Raw genomic sequence first — 18703 nt, forward strand, 5'->3', positions numbered from 1 at the left:
ACCGCGGATGCATATTCTGACCCGTGTGCTTGTTCCGTTAACGCAGAGGCCACCGCCGTCCGGGTCTCCCCCGAGAACCCGCGCGTGCACCGGTCACGCACGCTGGAGCTGCGCTGCGAGAGCCGCTGCGACCCGCACCTGGCGCCCAGTCTGACGCTGGCCTGGAGCAAAGACGGGGACGCGCTGCTGACCAACGGCACGGAGGACGGCAGGTGGGCGGCGCTGGTGGGCGGGGCTGGCCGCGGACAGGTGTGACGGCGAGCCTGCGCGGGGACGGGCCGGGCGCGGAGGGGCCTGAGGCAGCCCCCGAGGGCAGACGCGCCCTACCTCACCCCTGGCCCCCGTGTTCACCCGGTTTTCGTGACCGACCTTCTGTGTCACGCGGGCCGTCCCGTTCGCAGCGCACAGAGGTCGCTGCGGGTGCCCGAGGCTCGTTCCGGCCACAGGGTCACGGAACCGTGGGGATGAGCCCCAAGGGGCGGATCCCTGGAACTCTGGGCTCTCGGGACCCGGCCTCGGGGGCGCTGCCGGCGTGCGCAGACCTGGGCGGTTTTCCCAGCTGCCCCAGCCCCCGCCGCCCCACGGCCCGCTGCGCTGCCCCCGCCCGAGGGGACGGCGCCCTTCTCCCTTCGCCCCATCGCCCACCGAGTCGGTCTCGCTGGCAGGACCTGAGCCTGGTGCGGACCGGGCCCGCTGGACAGGCCGGTCCTGCTGGCCGGCGCTGGCCTGTTCCCGCCCAGTGCACGGGCGCAGCAGAAACACGGAGCGGGCGTGGGGAGGAGAGCAGGGGCAGGCGGGTGCTGAGTGGCCCCAGACGAGGTGAAGGGCGTTGGGGGGAAGGGGACACCCCCCCACCCCCCACCCCGGAATGCCCCTGCTGCATTGGGAAGCTCCAAGACGATACTCCCCCCTCCTGCGTGCGGCTTAGCTGGGGTTGGGGGCGGAGCCCTGCCGGGGGTCGGGGGCGGAGCCCTGCTGGAGTGGGGGCGGAGCCCTGCCGGGGTTGGGGGCGGAGCCCTGCCGGAGTCGGGGGCGGAGCTCTGCCGGGGGTCGGGGGCGGAGCCCTGCCGGGATTGGGGGCGGAGCCCTGCCGGGATCGGGGGCGGAGCTCTGCCAGGGCGCGGGGGCGGAGCCCTGCCGGGGCAGGCGGTGGGCGTGCAGCCCTTCACCCGGGAAGGCGGCCTGTTCAGACGTGCCGGCGTGTGCGGTGCCCCGGTCCGTGCCAGGTGGGCACAGGGATCGCGTGACCTGGAAGCGCGTTCACGTCGGAGCTCCCCCACGCGGACGTGGAGGGCAGAGCCCTAACTGGGAGTGCGGGAGTTGGGGGGAGGGCACGGGCAGCCCGAGCGGCCACTGGGGTGGGGACCGGGGGCCCCGCTGTCTCCCCTCACTGGTGGGACGTCGGGAGGCGGTGTCCACGTTCAGCCTTCTCCGCGGCTCGTGGGGGTCTCACAGCAAAACCCCGCGTTTCCAAGGGTTCTCTGTCCGCACGGATGGCGCCGTGTGTCTGAGCTAAGCAGCGCACCGCTGTGCGTGTACTTCAGACGTAAAGAGACTTGAAGAGTCACGCTAACAGCACACAGCGGTGGTCCAAGTTACGGTTCACACAAAAGCTGTTCACGTAGCGAGCTCCGTTGCAAACTCAGTTGCAAACTGGTCGGAACAGAGCGCGGGGCAGCCGCGCCCTGCGGGTGCCCTGCAGAGAGCGGGCTGGCACGCCCCCTGGCGTTCAGACATCACCTTGCAGTCTGCTTGGGCGTGGAGGGCGGCGAAGGGGAAGCTGGTCCAGACGGGGGAGGGGGGGGGGGCGTCCCACCCGTCGGGGCGCGCTGGCTCTGCAGGGCTGGGAGCGACCGCCTATCTCCGAGTCCTGGGTGTGGGCGTTGTCCAGGCCCGTGCCAGCTGTGGGAGGGCCGGCGCCCCTCTGGGGCACACCTGGGCACGGGGGCCGTCACTGAGCCCAGGGGTGGGCTTGGCCGTGAGAAGCAGAACAGAGCCGTTCCCTTCCACGGCCGTGCAGACACGTGCCTGCGTGAGTGACACTTCTATCCCGGCGTCCGGCCGCGCGGCGTCCCCCAGTGAAACGTGTGTGAGGCGAGGCTGGGTTTCCGCGGGGGAACACAGCTGTGACAGGGTCCCCTCCGTGGCGTGGGCCGTTTCCTCCTCGTCACACGCCCGCCCCGTCCCTGCAGGGTGGTCCTCGACGGGGCCCGGCTGACCCTCTCCAACGTCACGCCGGAGGACCAGGGCGTGTACGCCTGCACAGCCCGCACCACTCTGGACAGCGTGGCCGACAGAACCCACGTGACGGTCCTCGGTGAGCCGCCCCGCCCTCCTCCGCTGTCGGTCAAGTTCAGGTCACAGCTCTTTGAGCCCCTGATGCACATGTGTTACTGGTTTGAGCTTCTCAGCTAAGGAGCCACTCCACTTTCTCCCCCCTTGGAAGAAGCTAATGAATGCTAATTTCCTGTCCCTCCACGGGACCAGCGCCAGCCCACTGGCAGGCAGGTGGTGCTGCAGGCCAAGACGGCGGAGCCCTGGGCTGTGGGCCGCCCCTCTCGGTGGGCAGAGGAGGGGCTACTTGGGGGCTGGGCCTCATGGGCGTGCCATGACCCGGGGGCAGGGGCTGAGCCCCCAGGACTCCAGAAGGGTGCCCACCCTTCTGACAGGGCCGCAAGTCCTCTGCAAGGTGACGCCTGCCACTCAGTTCTCCAGTGACAACCCTGATTGGAACTCGGGCGCACCCTGACTACGCAGGCGGGCAGCTGCCCGCGTCCACCCGTGGGGGAAGCTCGGGGACCGCCTGCGGGCCCCCCCCCCCCCGCATCTCCCCTCCCTGAGTGCAGCTCCCCTCCCTGAGTGGTGCGCCGTCTGTGACCCGGCCCGGAGGGGACCTGGCCCAGGGAGGAGGCAGCTGGCCGTGGCCCCGGGTGAGGTCAGCACGCGAGGCCGCCGCCTGCACGTCTCACCCCTTGTCTGCCCCCAGACGTCCCGGACCCCCCGGAGAACCTGCGCCTGTCGGAGCGGCAGAACCGCAGCGTGCGGCTGGCGTGGGATGCAGGGGACGACCACAACAGCAACGTCACCGGTAGGGACGGGGGACAGGGCCTGCGGGCGGAGGCCTCCCTCCTCAAACGGCCTCCGAGACGTTCCGCGCCGTGTCCGCGTCCCCGGTAACGTGAGCACGCCCGCCCGCCCCGTCTCCCCCGCAGAGTACGTCGTGGAGTTCGAAGGAGACAGGGAGGCGCCCGGCAGGTGGGCGGCACTGACCACGGTCCGCGGGGAGGGGACCTCGGTCCTGCTCCGGCTGGCTCCCTACGTGAGGTACCGGTTCAGGGTCGTCGCCGTGAATGAGGTGGGCAGGAGCCGCCCCAGCAGGCCCTCCGACCACCATGAGACGCCGCCGGCAGGTGGGTCGCGGGCTGTCCCGCCCGGCATCCAGCCCGCGTGCTAGTCTTGCCCGTCCTCAACCCTGTCTTTGAAAAGAACCGGTCTAGGACGCCGGATCTCCCCGATGCAGCGCCCGAGATGCTGTGTGAATGAACAACGTCTTCAAGTCCTCTCAGCGTCCTTAAGAATTAGGCAGGTGCTGGGCCCACAGCAGGGATCAGCAGGCAGGGGCGGAGCGAACGTTCCTCGGAGTGACCTCTGGTGGCTGAAGGTCAGGTTGGAATCAGACAGAAAGTGAGTTCTGGCGAGAGAGAGAGAGAGAGAGAGAGAGAGAGAGAGTCAGGGGTCCACTTTCTGGGATAAACCTCGGACGCAGAGGAGGCAGCTTGGTGAATTTCCAGCATGTCGAGAGCGTCATTAATGTCGAGCACCCAGCTCATTTTTGGTCTCTCGGCCACTCCCTACACTCCCAGGGCACCCTCTTCTCTCGCACTGAGACCCCAAGGATGGCGGTGCTCAGGTGTGTGCGTGGCTGAGAGGGCCCGGTCGTGGGTGGGGCTGTGACAGGGCCCGTTCTCCCGGCTGAAGCCCATTCGCTGGATGCCGCTCCCTTCGGCTGAGAAAAAGCGAGCAGAAGTCTGAACCGAATCAGATCCGTGTGTGATCTGAATCTCAGTTGACCTTGGCCCTGACCTTCCTGCTCAGCCCGTTCCCACGAAACAGACGGGTCTCGGTGGGTGTGTCCGGGACACGGTGCCGGCCGCTCCCGGCTGCGGATGTGAGCCCCTGGCGTGTAGTCTCGTCCGTCGGCTGATGGGCAGGGACTCACGACCTGAATCCCTGATGACAACTGTGGTAGAGGAAGCGAAGCAGGTTCAGATGAAAACGCATCCTCTTCTGAAACACAGGACGATGGTTTTAAAAGTCACGTTTTAAATTGGAAGAGCAGGTTTAAAGCAGAGACAGGTGCGGGCGAACCATCTACCGTCGTCCGTGAGACTTCAGGAACACCCCTTCACTCGTGTAAATAGAACATTCTGGAGCTGCCTGACGGGAGGGGCTGGTGCGCCGGCTCGTCTTGTGGGGGTCGTTGCGCGGTGCACGCCTACGGTGTAAAACGTACGGCCGTAGTTGTGCACACGCTCCCCTGACACCGTTGCCCTTGCTCCTTACACTCGCACAGCGCTCCACGAGAATTGTGTCTCAGGGGCGCTGACACACTTCTTCTCGGGAACCGAACCCGACGGAAGTTAGTGCACGTGTCAGAGTTCCTGCAGCGTATTCTCGAGGCCGGGTCCGTGGGCTGATCTGCGTGTGGGCCACACGATGGGAAAAGTAACGTCGGTGCTTCTGATCTTCCAGCTCCGGACAAGAATCCGCAGAACATCAGGGTCCAAGCCTCTCAGCCCAAGGAAATGATTATAAAGTGGGAGGTGCGTATTCCCCCCTGTTTTTCTGTGTGTTTTTTCTCTCTCTTTCACATTCGTTTCCCAAGTGTGATGATAGGACAGTATCTTTAAGCAAAAGGGCGTTCGACCTTCCGTATGACACGGTTACACTTTATAGCCGCATTTCATTTGCACGTGTTGAAGTCACTGGGACGCCAGTGTTGTGAGATCCTCGAGGTTCACAGTGGCAGCAATGGAGAGGAGGCTCAGACTGGTTCAGTTGTGCTCCGTGGCGGGAGGTGTCGGATCCCGGGCACTTCCACAGCCAGTGTTCCGGGTTTTCTCCCGTTCGGCCAGCACTGAAAACCTTAACCTTGCCCTTCCGTTCGCTGTGCGGTCTGTTCAACGTGACGGACGCCCGAAGAATGGCTCCCAAGTAGCGGTCAGCACCGCCGGCAGCCCTGCCCTTCCGCACACGTACACCGAACCCCGGGGCCGGCCGGCTCAGGACAGGGCCGGCACCGTCTCAGCTCTGGTCAGCGACGGGGGCCCCGGCGGGCGGCCTGTCTCCCCGTCACCACACCAGCTGCACTTGGATGCGGGCGTCTTTGGGCCTGGGACACTCCCTGAGTCCCTGTTAACGGCTATGAAACAGGCTTTTCTCTTTAAATAAAAAAGGGGGGCCCCTGGCCCCCCGACCCCGTGCGAGGCCTACTGGGGTGTTCGCCGAGGCTCTGTGGGCCGTCGTCTGAAACCACACGCCAAGTGTTGCTGCCATCTCCTCGGGTTCACGCGCCAAGGAGGCCGGCGGCCGGGCCCGTCCGGTCTTTCTTCAAAGTGTTCCCGACGCGGCACGGTTCCTTTTCAGGTTTGCCAGAGGGCTCCAGCCAAGGCCAGCCGGAGCTCTCTGGCAAGTGTGCAAGCTGAGTAAGGCTCGCGTGCCCAGGGGCCGCGCTGGGGCCGAGGACAGTGCGGCTGCGGAGGGTAGGGAGGGACCGGAGTCACCGGGCCCTGGGGGAGTCTGTACCCCAGGGCAGTGAGACTTCCCCACGGACGCAGGTGTGACCCACGGCTGTGGGGCCTCCTGGGGTTTTGTTTTGCTTTGCTTTTTTTCTTTTTTTTTTTTTTTTTGTCTGTTCGCTCATGGAAGCATTCTCTTTGGAATAAATGTGGACTTGAAGTTATTTCTCTGGTACAACACTATGTTTTCAACGCCATTCCAAGCAGTGCCTCCGGTCAGCACTTTAGTAAATCAGACGGGGTCGAGAAACCGCAGATTCCGCAGGAGCAGAGCGTGTGTGACAACACTCTCGAGTCACTCACAGGGCCGGACACGGTCACCAGCTGTGGGAGTGAGCCCTGCGGTCTGGGACCGAAGTCTCCCTTCAGTGCGTTTTGCACAACTGATCCATTCAAAGGCACATTCCCATGTTTGCACAGTGAGCAGGGTGGTCTGGGTCACGGCGGTGCGTGGTGCCGAAAGTGTGGCTCCGTTAAAGACACGCACAGAAGTAACCACTGTCCCGTGCTGGAAGTGCCACCCCCAGACATCCCTGTGCAGCAAGCGAAGTGTGTTCTGGGGGAGGTTCGTAAAGCAACAGTAACAGAACAGCCGGGGGCTGGGACACGGTTCTGTTACTGACGGGGCTACCTCTTCTGCGTACTCAGGCATAAACCTGCACAGTCTCTAGAAATGGTGATTAATCTCTGCTTTTCTCTTGGGAAGAAGGTGCAGAAGGCTGGGGTCGGGGGAGGAGAGGGTTCTGGTGAAAGGCGAGGGGAAAGCCCACTCATGGCCACAGGACCTACAGCCACGGGACCCACGGCCACGTCCTCCCGGGGCCGGTGTGCGGCGGGGGAAAGGGGAGACGCAGGCTGGCGCCTGTGTGGAATGTGTCAGTAGATTCTTTCTCATGAAAAGCGAGACTTGACCCCAAGGGCGGCATCCAGGCATCGAAACAGCCGTTCTGAGGGGAGACGGGGTGCGGGATGGGCCGTCTCACTGAGGGAAGGACAGACAGGCTCAGCCTGTCCCCGGGGGAAGAGGGGACCAGCCCCCCACAAGAGGGGACCAGCCCCCGGAGAGGTGGCCCGCCCGTCCAGCCTCAGTGCCCCCCCGGCCCAGCGGCGAGTCCGTCTCTGACGCGTCCCCCCCCCCCCGCCCGCAGCCCCTGAAGCCCCTGGAGCAGAACGGCCCGGGCCTGGAGTACCGCGTGGCCTGGCGGCCCCAGGGCGCGCCGGCCGAGTGGCAGGAGGAGACGGTCCGGGAGCACAGCCTGCGGGTGATGACGCCGGCGGTGTACGCGCCCTACGACGTGCAGGTGCAAGCCGTCAACCGCCTGGGCGCCGGGCCCGAGCCGCAGCCCGTGACCCTGTACTCGGGAGAGGACTGTAAGTGACGCCGCAGCCCCGCGGGCTCGGGACCGTGGCCCTCGCATGGGTCGCGCCCCGTCCACGCTGTGTGCAGCTCCTGTGGCGCGTGGCACGGGTGCGCGCCCTGGGCCGTGGGTGGTGGGCCGTGCAGCGTGGGCCTCCTCCTGGGGGGCAGGCGCGGGACTCGGCCCCTGCAGGCGGGGTGGTGAGGAGGGTGAGGAGGGCGTGGGGGGCTTCCACGTCTTTCCGGATAAAGCGGGTTCTGTGCTGAGGCCGGAGGCCAGGCGCCTCCCTGCGGAGGGCGGGGCGGCGTGATGTCTGCGGTTCCCAATGGCGACGGCCATTCCATTGAAGCCCTCCTGACGCCTGCCCCCCCCCGGCCGCGCTGCCTGTCGGAGCACGTCCCACGGTGCGGGGCATGCCCCGGTGTCTGCACAGGAGCGGAGCCCACACGCGTGCACACATGCATGCACACTCACGCACGCGTGTGCACAGAGCGTCGAGGTGCTGGTGATGGGGTCACACCGTTCAATACCCGCACCGCACGCATCCTGCCGATGGCTCCTCGGGGCTGGGCTGGACCCCGCCCTCCGCCGCCGCCCGGGACCCGAGTGACGCTTCCGTCCAGACGAGAAGGCCGAGGCCGGGAAGCCGCCCGCTCCTTCCCCACCCGCTGGCTGCATTTTTCCACCCAAACTCGGCGGCGTGTTGGGAGGGTCCTGTGGGCCGGTGCGGCCGGGCGCTTGGGCAGCACCTGACGTGCAGCCGCAGTCAGCTGGCGTCTGCTGCTGGTCCCCTCGTTAGTTCACTAGCGTTCCCGATTTCGGTGACGGCGCCGGTTAAGTTCACGCGCCGCCAAAGCCGGCAGCCCCCAGAGAGTCGCCGGGCCCGCCGTGGAGGTTCAGTCCTCAGGGCGGAGGGGCCCCTTCTCCGAGAAACCCCCGTGGGCCGGGGCGCCCCTCGGGGGACCCGGCTCCACAGCGGTGCCTCTCCGAGGCCACGTGACCAGCCAGCCCCCGAAGAGGGCCGGGCCAGTGGTGCCCGGGAGCTGACCGCTGCCCTCTCCTGCCCCGCAGATCCCGACGCGGCCCCGGAGGTCCAGGGGGTGGAGGTCGTGAACAGCACGCTGGTCCGAGTCACCTGGTCCTCCGTGCCCAAGGACAGAGTGCACGGGCAGCTGAGGGGGTACCAGGTCTGCGCCCGGCTCCCCTCCCTCCCCCTGCGGCGGTGTCACGAGCACGCTCCCGGGCCCTGGCGGCGGGGCAGGGGGTGGTCAGGGGGTTGGCGCCTGGTCCCGTAGACCGAAAGGTTGCGGGTTCGATCCCTGGTCAGGGCGTGCATGGGGGTGACCAGTCAGTGTTTCTCTTTCACAGCCGTGTCTCTCCCCTGTCCCTTCTTCCTTCTCTAAAATCAACGATCGTATCTTTAAGGGAAGCTTTAGAAGCCTGAACACCTAGGAAAGGACTGCTTCCGGAGGCAGCCGGGAGGAGCCCCTGGCACCGTGGCCGGCGCGGTAACCGCCCCGCCTTCCTTGCAGATCACCTGGTGGAAGACCAGGAGCCTGCTGGACGGCCGGCCACTCCCCAGGGAGGCGCGCTCGCTGCGGCTCCCCGGCCCGAGGGGCTCCGGCATGCTGCCCGCGCTGGACGCCTTCAGCGAGTTCCGCCTCACCGTCCTGGCCTACAACTCCAAGGGCGCCGGGCCCGAGAGCGAGCCCTACACCTTCCAGACGCCGGAGGGAGGTGAGGGCCCCCCCCCCCGCCCCGTGCGGAGCAGGGCCGGCTGCGGGGAGGGCCCGGGCGGCCGTGTGGTCACCGTGAGTCGGCGTCTGGGCCCCCACAGAGAGCCACAGCCGCGGGGGCTTCGGGTGTTCGCCATGGAAACGGCCCCAGTGGGGAGCGCCTGCCCTCGGCCTTGTGTCTTCCAGTTCCCGAGCAGCCGGCGTTCCTGAAGGTCGTCAAGGTCGACAGAGACGCGGCCACGGTGGCCTGGGGGCTGCCCGAGAAGCTGAGCGGCCACCTGGTCGGCTTCCTGCTGCAGTACCAGACCAGTGCGTGGGGGCCGGGGTGGGGGGCCCGTGGGCACGTCCGGAGTGCTGGGCGAGGGCTTGCTCTGTGGGGGCCTCGGGGGGCGGCGCACGGCTGTCCGCGGGCCCGCCTTCCTGTGGTCTGGGCTCCGCGCCCCTGGCCGGAGGGGGAGCAGCCCCCTGCCTGTTTCATGGACAGTTTTCTGGGCACACAGCCGTGCCCACGTACATCTGTCTGTCCACAGCCGTGGCTCACTACAGAGTCCGAGGGCAGCAGTTACAGTAGAGGCCGTGTGGCCCCCAGGGTCGATAGATTCACAGTCCAGGGCTTTTCCGGAAGGTCTGCCCCCTCTGCTTTAGTGAAAGCAGCCCTGCAGGGGGCGCCAGAGACCGTGTTCACTGGTCACTTGCTGAGACCCTGAGCCAGTGGCCGGTGCAGATCCAGGCCAGTGGCCCCTTCCTGCGGGGCTGGGTCTCCCCACGCACGGCCGTGATTCGGCCTCGTGCAGTCAGCCAGAGCCCACAGCTGCGGGGGCGCCAGGCCGGCAGATCATGGGCACTGACGTGGGCAGGTGGGTAGCCTGAGTGCCCGGGACTGAGCCGGGCGGGCGCTGTGCTCTGTCCCTCAGTCAACGACACCGAGGAGATCGGGGAGCTGCACGCCGTCAACCTCACCGCTGCCGCCCCGCCCCGCTGGCGCCTGTCGGGCCTGAACTCCAGCACCAAGTACAAGCTCTACCTGCGGGCCTGCACGGCCCGGGGCTGCGGCAAGGCCGTCACGGAGGAGACCGCCACGCTGGGGGCCGGCGGTGAGTCCCCGGGGCGCGGGCGGGGTGCACGTTGGGGGTGACGCGACCTCAGTCTGTCCGGCCGCTGGACGCAGAGTTAGTTTCCCCCGTGTGCGAAGTGGTGGGTTTGCACGGCACGGCCGTCTAGGCTGGCCTCCGCAGGCACGGCCAGCAGCTGCGGTTCACCTCCCTGAGGTGGGGGCCGGCCCGCCACCCGGCCCCCATGTCGGCTCGTTTCCCCGCCCAGCGGCTGGCCCCGAGCATCCGGCGTGAAAATGGCCAACAAGTCCGCCTTCATCCACGCAGTCTGTCCAGTTTAGTCTCCGAGTTTTTCTCCGACTCAGAACCACGATCCTCCCCAGGACTTGTCTCCAGCAGGCACACTGGGGTGTATCTGCTGGGCGCTCCTTAGTGTCAGGGGCACGCGGGAAGAGAGACGAGAGAGGAGAGCGAGAGAGGGAGACTCATCGGAGGGCGGGGGGATGTGGGGGGGCCTCGTGGGAGCCCCCGGCTGACCGGCCGGAGGGCGCTTGCGGTGGGGAAGTGGGAGGTGGGGAGAGGGAGAGGGGCCTCTCCTCGGAGAGGGGCTGCAAGCCTTTCCTCTGGTCATCTCCTGGTCGTCACGCTCGGGCCCTCGGGCCGCACGGCCGAAGGGGGAGACGGCGGCGGGAGTGACTCGGGTGCTCTTCTGTCTGCTGGTTTGAATGAAACGCTTCGCTCTGGTTTCCAACAGCTCGCGCCACTTACTGTCCCCGCTAACGTTTCTGCCACCCGAGGCAGCCCTCGCCGCCTTCCCTCCCAGCGGCGCTGGGTCTCCATGGCTCTGCTCGGCTAATGCTAACGTAACCGGCCCCTGTGCGGCTTCCATCAGCCACGGGGCCCTTCCGGGACCAGAGACCCTGCCCCTGGGTTCCAGCCTAGCATGTAGCACGCGACACGGCTCCCCACTGAAAACAGCTCTGTAGCCCCTGCTGCTCCCCACACGTGGGGTAGCTCTGCCTTCCGTGTAGATCAGCGTGTCCTGGTTTCCATTCACTCCATTGAGTTCATTCCTAGTGATGTATCTAAGAAAGTATTTTAGGTGTTTTGTTGCAACATCATCCACTAAGAGTCTCTCTTAATTTCCTTTGACTCCCATTTTTATCGGCAACTATGACCTTTTCCTGGAACACGTCGGCATGCTTGCGTGTTTTGGAGAGGGCCACTTCCCAGAATTCTCCCCGACCTCCGCGGGGTCCTTCCCCTGCACCTGCCAGCCTGCCCTCGGGGCAGCCCAGGGGCCTGCGAATGCCCTGCACTGGACACGTGACCGTGCCCTGACCCACACCACTGTGCACGGGGTTGGGGGAGGGCCGAAAGAGTGGCCCGGGGTTTGGCGGGCCCTCGGTGGCCTTGCTCAGTCCTCCATAGGTTTATCCGAGTGACACAGGATGACAGTGCCCAGGGCTCTGACATCCGCGCCGGGCCCTGCACCCCGCCCCCCACGTGGCCGGGCCGACCTGCAGGCCGATCCACCCGCCTGCACGTCCCCTGGGGGGCGTGAGTGAGTCCCGTTCACCGCCCTTGCCCAGTGTCAGTGAGTTAAGAAGGAAAACCTGACACGCTGACGTGATTGATCTCCTGCCCACTCAGGGACTGTCTGAGGACACAGGGCCACCCGCGGCCCCGGTCATGGTACGGGTCGTGAGCAGGTCGCGGCCCTGCTCACGACCTCTGCGCTCTCGCTGTGTGCGTTCCTCAGGCAAAGGGACCGGGCCGACCTCAGCAGGAGTCAATGTCACTCAGCAGGGCCCCCCGCTAGAGGCCCCCCCTGCGCCCGGAGCCGAGCCCGTGGTGCGCCTGCTGACTAAGACCTGGGTGGATAACAATAGCATTTTCGAAGATGTGGTTGAGGCCAGAGGGAGAGGTGAGGAGTGGGGTCGCGTGGGGCAGCCCTAGCCGGTCCCCCGGTGTCCCGAGAGCACAGGGCGCGCTTGTCCCCCCTCCCCGCGTCACAGGCAACGACAGGCAGTGCGTTAGCCAGAGAAAAGCGGCCTCGGTCTGCTTCGGCACGGCGTTTCCAAAAATCCCAAGAAAACACCCGGCCCCGGCCCTCCCTCCTCCACTGCTTCTGTCGCCGTCGCCGCCTAGAACTGCCTCCTGCGCACTAACGCCCGCCAGTAACAAACGCTAAGCAGGAAAACCACCGCGCGCACCAGCACGCCCAGAGCGGCCACGGCGGCCTCCTGTAACCCCGGCGGCTTCCGCTTGCGCTTCTGTTGTGTGTGTTGAACTTGACCGCCTGCCCTGTCCTCTCTGGTTTCCGTTCTCAGACTCAGACGTGACCGGAGAGGCCCTTCCTCGGTCCCCGACGAGCGTTGGTCGGGGCTCCCCTCCCTGTCCTCGGGCCCCCCCCCCCCCCCGCTCCGGGGTCCCTCGCAGGAGGGCCCAATGCTGACGCCCGATTGCGTGTTTAGAGATGACGATTAGGCGTCCCCGAGGCCGGGTTCGCGAGCGCTCAGGGTGGTGTGTGCCTTCTCTGTGCGGCAGAGCACGCGGGCCTGTACGCGGACATCGCCACGCAGGGCTGGTTCATCGGGCTGATGTGCGCCGTGGCCGCCCTCACGCTCGTGCTGCTGACCGTCTGCTTCGTGAAGAGGAACCGGGGCGGGAAGTACTCAGGTAGCGCCCGCGCTCTGCCGGCAGCCCACCGTGCGTACCCAGCGAGCAGATGAGCTCAACGCCCACGTTTTGGTGAAACTGCACGGAAAGCACGGGCAGTGGCACAGCCCGCCGCCTCCCCGCGGAGACTGAGCCGTCCGTTGTGCACAGGTTTTCCGGGGCGAGCCTTTGGGGGCTCGGCCCGTCGCTGTGCGGCGCGGCCCTCCCCGAGTTCTAAGGCAGCCTCTTCCCACGATGCCCTTGGAGGGGATGGTGGTCTGCACCCCACACTTTGGGGCGGCTGGGGGACCCTGGCTCTGCGGTGCGCCCTGCAGGCGCAGGGCACTGCGTAAACGCTCCGCACGTTTAGTTTAGTGGGGGTCCGCGACGTGCGGGAACGGGGATCCCGGAGAGGGGGAGCCCCCCCCCCGGGAAACCCTCCTTTCCTGTGAGGGGTGACTGGCGGGCGGTAGCTCGGCCGGCAGGGACCCCGGCTCCTCGCGCCAGGGAGGGCGAGGCCCGCCGCCCCCAGGGAGGGCCCCGCGGCACGGCCGGCGTGTCCGTAGGTCGAGTGCGTGACTCCTCTCCCCTCCCTGCAGTGAAGGAGAAGGAAGACCTGCACCCGGACCCGGAGGTGCAGTCGGGGAAGGACGAGACCTTCGGCGACTACAGGTACACGCGAGGCCGCCCGCTGGCAAGGGGTCACAGCCCGGGGCCGTCACGGGGTGAGGTCGCCGCCCCGGCCCCCCAACCCCCAAGCCCTCAGATCGGTCAGCGCCTTCGTCATGCTCGTCCCTGACCCCGAGTGCCGCCCGGGAAGGTCCCCCCAGGAGACCGCTGTCCTGGGGGCTGCGTCCCAGCCCTGGGAGTGGCTCCTGGCCACCCACCACCGCCCAGCCCCCGCCAGAGCCGCCGCCCGGGTTTGTGTCGCTGTGACCCAGCGCCCCGTTCTGGGGCCAGTGACCGTCCCCGGCAGGATGGCTCATGTCACACTCCTGCTGGCTGTGTGTCCAGCTCACCTGGCTCTGGCGACGGTGGTCACTGCAGTGACTGGCCAGGGGGAGGGCACAGACGGTACTGCAGGGGACCCGGCCTGGGCACCGGCCGGCTGGCAGGGGCACAGGTCACCTCTGCACGTGCTTCCTGGTGACGGCGAGTCCCATGTGACGGGAGGGGGCAGAGCCCTCAGCCAGGCGTCCACGCTGCGGCCTGAGGGGCCACCACGTGCCACCTGTCACCCAGTGCTGGTTGCGTGCTTGTTACGTTTTTCCAAACTCCCCCCCTTTCCGGTTCTGTAGCGGTGTTTCATGTGGTCTCACTGCCACTGCACGGTGGGTGGTCTCACTGCCACTGCACGGTGGGACGAGGCCACACCGGGTCCCAGGCGCCTCACCCGCTCCGAGTGGCTTCTCCCAGGAGCAGAGCCCGGACCGTCAGCACGGGGCGCCTGCGGTGCTTATGGCCTGAAACAGCAGCCACCCCTTTTATCCAACAAACGGGAGGTTGTAGACTGTATTTAAGGAACCTCTCTGGTTATGAGGGGCAGAGTCTGGTTGAGGAACCGGAACAGGAGAGTGGTCTGGGGAGGGGCTGGCAACCCGGGCCCCGAGGGTCGGGAAGGCCGAGGGGGAGCCCAGAGGCTCCCTGTTGTGGGGACGGCAGGGGTGCTGGGAGGACGGGACACAGGTCTGGGTCACTCGGAGGGACGCGGATCGGTCGTGACTTTCGAGGCATGTGGGTGTGGAAGCGTCCCTCGGGGCTGGTTCCTCCGTCTCCGGGGTTGGCTGAACGCCCTGCACGCTCGGAGACGCGCGGCACCCCGCTGCTGCCGCCGCGAGCAGCTCCGGGGACCTTCCGCTGCCCACGTCTCTTGTCTTCCAGCGACAGTGACGAGAAGCCGCTCCGAGGCAGCCCCCGGTCCCTGCACCGGGACACGCAGGCCACGGAGAGCGCGGACAGCCTGGTGCAGTACGGGGACGGGGACCAGCGCCTGTTCAGCGAGGACGGGTCCTTCATCGGCGCCTACGCGGGCTCCAAGGAGAGGGGCTCCGCGGAGAGCAACGCCAGCTCCGCGGCCACCTTCCCGCTGCGGGCGTGACCGTCCCGCGGCCTCCCGCGCCCACCCACTGCGGGGCGGGGCGGGGCGGGGCGGGGCGCGTGTGTGCTGGGACGGACATGCACGGCCAGGAGCCCGGGGACGGCAGCGCCCTGCAGACACCCGGGGAAGAGCAGCGTTGCCGTGAGGAGGGAAGCACCCAGCACCGCAGGCCCGGGGCCCCTTGTCTGCCCCTCTCCGGGTGGGAAGGTGCAGAGGACACGGCCCTGAGTGCGGACCCAGCACCCCCGCATCCAGAGGCCCTTGGGGGGTGCTCCCCGCGTCCACAGGGCCGGGGCCACCGCCCGGGGCCTCTCAGAGCTGCCGAGGGACTCTGACAAGGGCGTGGAGAGACAGGTTATCTAAGTGTAAAGAGGCACGTGAATGTCTTGCCAGAACCCCGTGTGGACTGTGTACAAAACCTATTATTTAAGTTTTAGGACAGGTCTTCGGCAGACTCTCGGCTCCTGGTCATGGAGCTCTACCCGTCTGCCCCCCAGGGCGCCCACGCTCGAACGGACGTCTGGCTGCTTTGCTTTCGTCGTGAATCGCTTTCCCCGTCCGTGGGGGCGTCGGTGCCCGTCCGGTTTGTTCCGCTCTCGGACTAAACCCAGCTGCGGAGGGGGCGGCCGCCGGGGCCGCCGGACACAGCGCAGGCCGAGGTCTTCCGGCCCCCGGGGGCCCTGAGTGGGTCCACGCGGCTCCGCGTCCACAGGACGGCCGCCTCCTTTCCTGTCCGTGTGGGTGTCCATGCATCTGCTTCGTGAGTGCGTCGTGCACACGGTGTCCCTGCCCACACGGTGTAGAGTGGAGGCGGCTTCACGCTGAGGCCAGAGGGGCTGGAGAGCAGGCCGGCCTGTCCATCTGTCCGTCTGTCCAGGAGGGTCAGCAGGAAGTCGCCACTCGACTCCTCTCCGGAGCCACCCCCGGACACACGAGGCCCCAGACGGGAGACTTTGTCCGAAACGCTCGCCTTCTGTTGCTACATCGCTTCTTCCGACCGTCTCCGAGTCAGAGGCCACATGAGTACGGGGCGGGGGGGGGGATTGTTTCCGGATGTTTCCATAGCCTCTAAAACAAGTTGTGTGGCTGAGTGTGCTCCCGCCCGGCCCCCCAGAGAACACTGTTTACAGTAGAGGTTCCTGTGCGTATATGTTCGCCCCCCTCATGTTTCCCCCCCTCTCGGGGGGGCCTGTCCCCCCCTTCTCCTCCGGCAGCATCTGTGTGCACCCAGGGGGCGCCGCTCCCGGCACGCGGGCTGCCGGTCGCTCCGGAACTGTGCGTGGAAGCCCCTTTAGAAATAGCGTGGAGGACCCTGCATGCGCGTCGGTGAAACTCAGCGTCGACCTCTCCGTCTGTGGAAACAGGTCTTCGCCCCGCCACGAAACTCCGAGTGTTTACGCGAAACCCGTCCACAGATGTCACTTCCTTTCTTGGACTGCGGTCGGGGGCACCGCCCCTTGAGTCCTGGACTTGGGCCTCTGTGCCCACTCGGCCTCCTGTGGGCCAGCGTCGGGGCGTGTGCAATGGTTATCCGCGCAGGGACCGCGTGGACTGGCTGTCGGTTCAGACCTTCTGCCGCCCCGAACTCCGTGCCCGCCTGATGGCGGAGGAGCGGCTTTTCCGGGGGCAGCAGCATCGTGGGCCGGCTCCCCGCGAGCAGTTTCCAGTGCTCGGCCGCTGAGGAGGCCATGGCTGCGCCTGGCGGGGGGCGGCTGTGCAGGGGTTTTCGCTCCTGTTCTTCGTCGTCCCTCAAAAGGGGCCCGGAGGGGACCGTGCACGTTGGAAACAGCCTCGGGAAGAGCCCTGGCAGCAGGTTCACTGCCCGTCGAACACAAGTGACCACACGCTCCCTGGTCCCACCCCCAGGGCCCCCTCCTCCGTCTGGGTGGTGAGGGGGCCCCTGCCCGCCCATGTGGTCCAAGCACCCCAAACTCCCGGACGTGGGGAGCACCGCTGCGTCCCGTCCTCCCTTGTGCCCTTGGGGGCCCCTCTTAGCCGTCCCAGCCTGTGCGGCCTCTCCCCAGAGCTCCGGTGCAGGAGGGCCGGCCCCTTCCCCTGGTCTGTCATCAGCGCTGTGCAGACGCCGCCGGTTGGGTGTAGCCGAGGGCCGCCCCAGGTGGGGGATCCGGGTCCTCTCCCGGTTCCAGCGCCGACCCCGGGCGTCAGACCTCCGGCAGGTGGCCCGACCCCTTCGCTGCGAGTGGTCTCAGCGACGCCGTGCCAGCGACGTGCTCAGTCCCCTTCTCTTCGTCACAGGGTGTTTTTTATGGAGAAACATTGAAAATGATGTAAAAGCTGAGATGCCTTGTACCTTCATCCACACGCCGGCACCCCCACGCTGCGTCAGAAAGTCACCCCCACATACCACCGCGGTCCCCTGTGAGCACAGAAATATATTTTTGTAGAGAAACAAACCTCCAGGAAGCACGCAACCCTCCTGTTCCGCGGGCAGCGCGCTGGGCACCTGCCGCCAGCACTGCCCGACGAGGAGACGGCCAAGCAGGGTCTCTGCCACACGGACGCGCTCGTCACGGACTTTGCATGCGTGTTTGTAAGAGGGCGTGCGCTCGAGGGGTTTACTCTATCCGTGTGACGGCATCCGCTATTCCAGGTGTGCCCGTGTTTATAGCCGGTGTAAAAGCACAGTGCCGTTGTGCCGCAAGTCCCCAAAATAATATCTTGCCCTATTTTATACGCAAGGGAGATTTGAGCTAAAGAGAGACCGATGGTGAGAAACGTCGGTGTGTTGTTTTCTGAGCATGGAGAGCGAAGTTGCCAGTGGAGGCCCTCCCCGGATTATGTTCCCACGAGGGTACGTGGGCCATGGACACCGTTCCGGGCGGATCCCGCGGGGCCAGGGTCTCAGCTCGGCCGGCACACCCGCCCTCCCCGCGGCCCGGAGTGAGCCCAGTGGCTGGAGCCAGCTCGCTCCGCCCTGTCTCGGGGGCTGGAGGGCGCCCTCGCGGGGCGGGGGGGGGCCAGCGTGCCCGACCCACCGCTCCCTGGGGGCCGGGTCTGTGTTCCCAGTGGGACTTTGTCATTGACGTGTTTGTGCTGTGGGTGGCGCTGTGTTTTCCCGACGGATGCGTAAGGCTTCAGGATATTTTCATTATTCATGAGATCCGACTTTCCGAATAAAGGTTTGACTTCCCGGACCCACACGGCGTTTGTGTTCCTTTCCGTCCCGGGGAGAAGGATCAGAATTCACTTACCGACCGCATCTTCCCTCGCCCCTGATGCCGGAATATCGATCGGTGGGTGAGGCACAGATTGGTAAAGGACCAATGAGGTATAGATGAGGTATTTTTATTTCAAGGGCTGTGTTTCCAAGGGACAGTTTTAAACCAGTGTGAGCCCTGGCCGGCATAGTTCAGTGGATGGAGCGCGGGCTGTGAACCAAAGTGTCACAGGTTCGATTCCCAGCCAGGGCACAGGCCTGGGTTGTGGGACACGGCCCCCAGCAACTGCACATGGATGTTTCTCTCTCTTTCTCCCTCCCTTCCCTCTCTAAAAATACATAAATAAAATCTTTAAAAAAAGTCTACAAAATGTAACTTGCCAATAAATTCTATACTTCAGATTAAGGTAAAATTAAGGGGAGTGTGTATCCATCTGGCTGTTTTTAAAACAATGCAGAAAACCTGCTTTTCAAGGAAATGCCCAATAACCGTGCTCCCCCAAAAGACCGATGGGCGACAGGCACCCAGTCCGGCGCAGCAGACGGACAGTCTGTTGACAACTGGGACGTTAGGAGTGTTTCCCACGCGCTACCGCGTTGAACACAACCTTCTGTCCGTAGACCGAGGCCGAGGCCGAGGCCGAGGCCAGGGCGGCCGCGCACTTGGTGTGTGAGTGCAGGCAGCCTGCCCCGGAGACCGGAGCTGGAGCTGGCTGCCCAACCCCGTGCCCGGGGCCGAGGTCCCCACGGGTGTCCCCGAGACCCCACCTCCACCTTCTTGGGAGTGCCCAGGGAGGGCGCGCGTGAGGCTCAGGCCGACCC

At 66.2% G+C, this 18703-nt stretch overlaps 1 protein-coding gene across 8 annotated transcripts in view; it reads left to right on the top strand.

The window, feature by feature from the left end:
- CHL1 (cell adhesion molecule L1 like) overlaps positions 1–17858 on the top strand; it is a 98662-nt gene extending 80804 nt beyond the window's left edge. For 7 of the 8 annotated variants that reach the window (XM_045856866.1, XM_045856865.1, XM_045856872.1 and 4 more), the window contains 14 exons: positions 47–212; positions 2193–2317; positions 2987–3088; positions 3213–3410; positions 4753–4823; positions 6947–7169; positions 8228–8343; positions 8689–8893; positions 9079–9201; positions 9807–9986; positions 11707–11871; positions 12495–12626; positions 13205–13277; positions 14487–17858. In XM_045856866.1, the coding sequence (XP_045712822.1) occupies positions 47–212; positions 2193–2317; positions 2987–3088; positions 3213–3410; positions 4753–4823; positions 6947–7169; positions 8228–8343; positions 8689–8893; positions 9079–9201; positions 9807–9986; positions 11707–11871; positions 12495–12626; positions 13205–13277; positions 14487–14703 (2096 nt within the window). In that variant the 3' untranslated portion in view covers positions 14704–17858. The remainder of the gene's footprint in view (positions 1–46; positions 213–2192; positions 2318–2986; positions 3089–3212; positions 3411–4752; positions 4824–6946; positions 7170–8227; positions 8344–8688; positions 8894–9078; positions 9202–9806; positions 9987–11706; positions 11872–12494; positions 12627–13204; positions 13278–14486) is intronic. The other variant, XM_045856873.1, reaches the window with a different exon arrangement.
- The last annotated feature ends 845 nt before the right edge of the window (positions 17859–18703 follow it).

This window comes from Phyllostomus hastatus, unplaced genomic scaffold (assembly GCF_019186645.2).
Source record: "Phyllostomus hastatus isolate PE091 unplaced genomic scaffold, TTU_PhHast_1.1 phas_scaffold_129, whole genome shotgun sequence".
NCBI classification, from domain to species: domain Eukaryota; kingdom Metazoa; phylum Chordata; class Mammalia; order Chiroptera; family Phyllostomidae; genus Phyllostomus; species Phyllostomus hastatus.